At 34.9% G+C, this 5,825-nt stretch overlaps 2 protein-coding genes across 2 annotated transcripts; both read left to right on the forward strand.

Moving 5' to 3' along the window:
- Positions 1-412: 412 nt before the first annotated feature.
- LOC107931294 (UDP-glucuronate 4-epimerase 5) lies at positions 413-2,345 on the forward strand. The gene has a single exon (XM_016863148.2). The coding sequence runs from the start codon at positions 658-660 to the stop codon at positions 1,957-1,959; it is 1,302 nt and encodes a 433-aa protein (XP_016718637.1). The 5' UTR covers positions 413-657; the 3' UTR covers positions 1,960-2,345.
- A 114-nt stretch (positions 2,346-2,459) lies between these two features.
- On the forward strand, positions 2,460-3,641 carry LOC107931295 (uncharacterized). Its single transcript, XM_041098612.1, has one exon. It carries the CDS (start codon positions 2,460-2,462, stop codon positions 2,955-2,957), a length of 498 nt encoding a protein of 165 aa, XP_040954546.1. The 3' UTR covers positions 2,958-3,641.
- Positions 3,642-5,825: the final 2,184 nt, after the last annotated feature.

A 5,825-nucleotide genomic window follows, 5' to 3' on the forward strand; every position in this document is an offset into this window, starting at 1 on the left:
GGGGTGTTACATTTATAATATAAATACAATACAATTACAAATATATGTCCAATCAACTACAAAGTAGAACTAAATTAATATAAAGCACAAATAAATTAAGAATGAAAATAATTCAGACTAAAACCAATCTATCAAACTAAAACTCACACAAAATAAACTTCTAAACTCAAATAATTCAAATACCTACCTCTTACAACTATAACTATAAGTGAATAACATAAATAACCAATACCTACTTTCAGTTTCCTTTTACCAAACAAAATTAAATTTGCAATTATTTATCATAAATAACATTTCAAATATATAAATTTAAAAATCCTAATCTAAAATATTTTCAATTTTAATTTCAGTTTGAATTTGAATTTAAATTAAAGAGATGAAAGAAGAAAAAAACAAGTCAACGCACTAAAACGCATCGCAATCGTAACTTGGTATGGTAAATTTCCCTCTCCAAATGATAATGATGATTATACCCCTCCAATGGTTCAACCAAACCCTTATAAACCCCACAAATTCCCCATTCTTGAAAATGACAACCAGTCTTCTACCTTTATACGGAACCTTTCCTTTCTTTCTCCTCCTCCTCTTCCTCCACCGTCGCCGCAACCACCACAAATCTGAACCCTAATCCTAAAATCCTATCTTGTATTGTTCCAAATGTCACACCTTGACAACATTCCATCCACTCCTGGCAAACACAAACCCGACAAAGCTTTCCGTTTCCACTCCGCCGCCGCATCTTCCTCTCTTTCCAAACTAACCCTTTATTCCACCCTTTTCCTTTCCGTCCTCCTTATCTTCCTCCTCCTACTTTCCTCCCCTTCTTCCCCACCATCGCCGCGCCGCCACCTCTCTACTGGGTCCCACCACACCCCGCTCTCACTTTCCCACAAGCTAATCCGCAAATCGGCCCGTCCTCGCTATACTACCGGTCACACCGTCCTTGTGACCGGCGCCGCCGGTTTTGTCGGAACCCATGTTTCCCTCGCTCTTAAACGCCGTGGAGACGGTGTCCTTGGCCTTGACAACTTTAACCATTACTATGATCCAACCCTGAAAAGGGCTCGCCAGAAGATCCTCGAAAAAGCTGGGGTTTTTATAGTCGAAGGCGACATCAACGACAAGGGTCTTCTCCAACAACTGCTCGATGCCGTTTTGTTTACTCACGTAATGCATTTAGCAGCCCAGGCAGGTGTTCGTTACGCTATGCAAAACCCAGGATCTTATGTTCATAGTAACATTGCTGGATTTGTGAACTTACTGGAAGTGTCGAAATTGGCCAACCCTCAACCGGCGATTATCTGGGCTTCTTCAAGTTCGGTCTACGGCTTGAATTCTAAAGTGCCATTTTCTGAGAAAGATAGAACTGATCAACCTGCTAGTTTATATGCTGCTACAAAGAAAGCCGGTGAGGAAATTGCGCATACTTATAATCATATTTATGGACTTTCAATAACTGGATTGCGATTTTTCACGGTTTATGGTCCTTGGGGCCGGCCCGATATGGCATATTTCTTTTTCACTAAAGATATAATGAAAGGTAAAACGATCACTGTATATGAATCACCAGATAAGGGTAGTGTGGCTAGAGATTTTACCTATATTGATGATATAGTGAAAGGGTGTTTGGGAGCATTGGATACGGCAAAGAAGAGTACGGGGAGTGGGGGAAAGAAGAGAGAGCCTGCACAATTGAGGATTTTTAATTTGGGGAATACTTCGCCTGTACCTGTGAGTAGGCTGGTTAGTATATTGGAGAAGATTTTAAAGGTGAAGGCTAAGAAGAAAGTAGTGCCACTACCAAGAAATGGGGATGTGGAGTTTACACACGCCAATATTACCTTAGCAATGACGGAGCTCGGTTACAAGCCAACGACTGATTTGGAGGCAGGGTTGAAGAAGTTTGTGAGATGGTACCTCAGTTTTTATTCGGGGTCAAAGAAGAAGAGTTCTTGGTGAAACTTTCTCAATCTTTTTTTTTATTATTATTATTTCTCTCATTTTAGTTCATATTGATTACTTCTCTATTGTGTTCATTTTGTGGTTTATTGAGCATTTACTTCATTGTATGCTTGATATAATCATGCAAGTAGGGGTACTGTTCTGCTTTGCCTGTAGGGTGGTCATCTCTTCCCAATTCGTAGTGATGGGAAGCTAGCAGCATTTTAGTTTTTATTCCACATGTTGCTTCCTTTTCTCTTGGAAGCTTCTTTTAGCAGTTTTAAGCATTGTACAGTTCATGACTGATGGATCGAAAAGATGTTCTGATTGCTGGTTCATTTTGTTTTCTCAACCATACAGTTATTTCAATAAAATTGCAACCGCTGCAATGTGCTTTTAAATGATATTTGTCTATCGAATTCCCCTGGTTTTGCCTGCCAGTTTTGGTTGGAAGATCTTGAAGATGTATGATGTCTTAATTTGTTTGTTTTGGCTGTATTATTTACTTGGCCTTTAGAATGGTTATGTTGTCTCAAATCCTTATTCAAGCTACAAGGAAGAGAGATGATGCATTAATGGAAGCTTCGAGGTTAAAATATTCCATGGCTGAACTTGAGAAGAAGCTTAACAAGCTTGATGTATATTGTCACAATTTGAAGTCTGGTCTAGATGAATGTAACAGCAACTCTCCTTATAGAATGGGTCAAACACATAATATTCATCAAGTGAAGAAACAAGATGGAGTTATTGGAGCTTATGAGAAAGTGATTCAACAATTCTTGGCTTCTGTATCTGAATCCAGGTCTTCAACCAGGCTTTTAAGTAGATCACTCACCATGCAATTAAGGCACATGGGTAGCAAAGTTTATGAGAGAATATCTGTGCTTTTACAGCCTTATGATATGAAGATTTCTCACTCGAAAAACCCCAGAAGCCTTCTCCTTTACCTTGAAGCTTTGTTGAACAAAGCTTTCTTTGAAGATTTTGAATCAACCGGTTTCAAAAGAACGCGGTGAACCAAATATTGAAACCCCATTGATCGTTGTGAAGCTAATTACAAGTCATTCAATGAATTACAAGGTCTAACATGGGAGGAAGTTCTGAATAAGGGAACAAGGCATTTCAGTGAAGAGTTCAGCAAGTTTTGTGACAGGAAAATGAATGAAATTGTGGCTATGTTGGGTTGGAACCGAGCTTGGCCTGAACCATTGCTACAAGCCTTTTTCGGTGCCTCAAAGAGTGTGTGGTTGGTTCACCTTTTGGCCAACTCGGTGCATCCTGGTTTACCAATCTTCGGGGTGGATAAAGGGGTAAGGTTTGATTCAGTATACATGGAGGACATGGATGGAGAAAGAGCCAAGAAATTGGTTCCAAGCATGGTACGGATCATGATCACACCAGGGTTCTATGTCTATGGCAATGTAGTCAAGTGCAAAGTCATTTGCAGGTACTCCAACAATGTGGATAGTAGTTTAATTGATAAGGGTTTAACCTCATCATCTCCATAGTGTTTAAATTTAAGTAGGTATTGGTTAGAACTCAAAAGTGAAACCCCTTGGATTACTTTTGCACTTTGTAATATTTTGGTGCTAATTTATATGTGCAAATTGGGTATTTATCAAGACTTATCTTTTTGGTTTTTGGGGTAGAGATGATGTATTTTTCCCCACACAAATAAAGATTTGGCATTTTCTTGTTTATCATTGTCTTTATTTAATTTAAATTTTTTTGCCAATCTGGAAATGTGGATAAACTTATCACATGTAGAAATGGATGCTTACCTTGTGAAGGATTTTTGGATCTTCTAGTTTTTATTGGGTTATTATATGAGCAATTTGGTTGCCAAATTCCCTTCTCCCCATGCACTAGTGTTGGTTACAACTTAATTTAAACCCGAATTAAACCCAATTTTTTCAGTATATTAATTTAAGGGTTAGATTATTATTAGGTTTGAATTTGGTATTTTTTTCATATTGGAGTCTGAATTTTTTTAGTTTGAATAAGTTTTAAATTTGATAATTCTTCTCACATTAAGGTTTAGACTATGCAATTGTTTCCTGCTTCTATTTTTTTTCTAAATTACTCCCTAAATTTGACAATTATTACAACATTAGAGCATGAATTTGGTAATTATTTCTACATTAAGACTTGAACTTTAGAATTTTCAAGGGTCAAATTAGACAAAAAAAAATTTAAGTTTTAATGTGTGAATAATTATCAAATTAAAGGCTCAAGTTGAAAAAATAATTGAGACATAAAAAAATTATCAAATTTAAACCAAAAAAGATTTAACTTTTAATTTAAGATTCTGTTTAACATATTTCTAATCCCAAAAAGGTTCAAGAAATAAAAAGAAGTCTTTTAGCAGTAACTACATAAGGTGAAGGTATCTTTATTTTGAGTGGGAAAATAATGTGTAAGGAAAGGACAGAGATTGTGTGTAGGAATGAAAATGAAGTTTGCAGGGCAAAAGTGTAGATACCATGAGTTTTGATTATTCGCTACTTCAGACATCTTTGTTGTTTTACTCTCTGGCTTTGAGCCTGCTGCGACTTTGGGTACATCTCAATTGGGGTGGGCCTCTGCCATCTTGGTTACACCTTATTTCTATAAATAAATAAAAAAAATAGCAATAGCAAAGGATTAATGTTGAAAAATTCTTAGAATCGATTCTTACGGTTAGAATTTTAGTTTCGTAATTTACACAGTTTTTAGCGATTTTTTTTGTTTTAAATTTATTTAAGTTAATTTAAGTCTCGAAAAGTAAAAATCCTCCCAAAAGTAACTTAAAAGTGAAGAAGTAACAAAAATGCTTGGAAAGCTAAAAGAAAGTAACGTACACCACGTGTTTGAGTAAATATTCTTAAATATATTTTTTAACTCAAGAATAAAATACACTAGATGATCATAAATGAGGGAAGACTTCTATTTATAGTTGGGTTCTCTCAGATCTAATGACACATTGAATTACATAAACGGTTGAGATTAGTGCCTATTTACAATATGAGAGTCCTAAGGTTTTAAACTCTATAAATCTTTATCCCATTGACATTAATTATCCTGTCAAGTTTAGTTTTATTAGAGTGTTTTACTAGGCAACTAAGGTTTCAAGAAGATGCGCTTCTCCATGTGTTTCACGAATCAAGCTAGTTCAAATAGGTCAAATGAGCTCTATATAATCAGTTAACCTCTATAGGACATTCTGTGTGCATCCGTCACATACTTTGATCCACAACTTGTGACACTAGACCCCTCCTAGTCTTACCCCTTTTGACCCTAAAAGAATACAATAGGGTTTTTTATACATTCATCATATTTGTTTTATGGCCCATGTTTAAGGTTCGTTGTTGCACTTTTCAACAACATGTAAACATTAAGAGATAACTGTGTTCAATTTTTTAGAATTAAGACCAAATTAACAAAACGTGTAAGATGTTAAGGGCTAAGTTTATTATTATATTAATTAAAAAAAGACCTAGTTAGAATTTCGGTTGATAATAAATTAACAAAAAGAAAAACATAAAACTTAAATGAATAGTTTACTCAAAATAATTTTACTTAGATGGAAAGTAATATCTAATTAAAATCTAATCGCAATTTCTTGCAACTACCTATTAATATATTTCAAAATTTTAATTGATGAAGAAAAAAGAATAGTTATGGGTCCGTGACTTGGCATGAAGCGCGATAGGTGATGATAATGAAGATTATGGAAGGATGCATTGACAATATATATATATATATATATAGTAGTTATTTTTAAAAAAAAATTTAATTGATAACTAAATTTAAAAATGGTAAAGTTAAATTGATACTTTTTACTAGTACTTAATTAGCACCAATAATAAAAAAAAATTAAGAAAAAAAAGTGTAAGGATTTATGT

Source organism: Gossypium hirsutum, chromosome D08, assembly GCF_007990345.1.
Source record: "Gossypium hirsutum isolate 1008001.06 chromosome D08, Gossypium_hirsutum_v2.1, whole genome shotgun sequence".
NCBI classification, from domain to species: Eukaryota; Viridiplantae; Streptophyta; class Magnoliopsida; order Malvales; family Malvaceae; genus Gossypium; species Gossypium hirsutum.

Bases quoted from the DNA above. Each gene is read 5' to 3' on its own strand.
- LOC107931294 (XM_016863148.2), top strand. From the start codon at position 658: ATGTCACACCTTGACAACATTCCATCCACTCCTGGCAAACACAAACCC.
- LOC107931295 (XM_041098612.1), top strand. From the start codon at position 2,460: ATGGTTATGTTGTCTCAAATCCTTATTCAAGCTACAAGGAAGAGAGAT.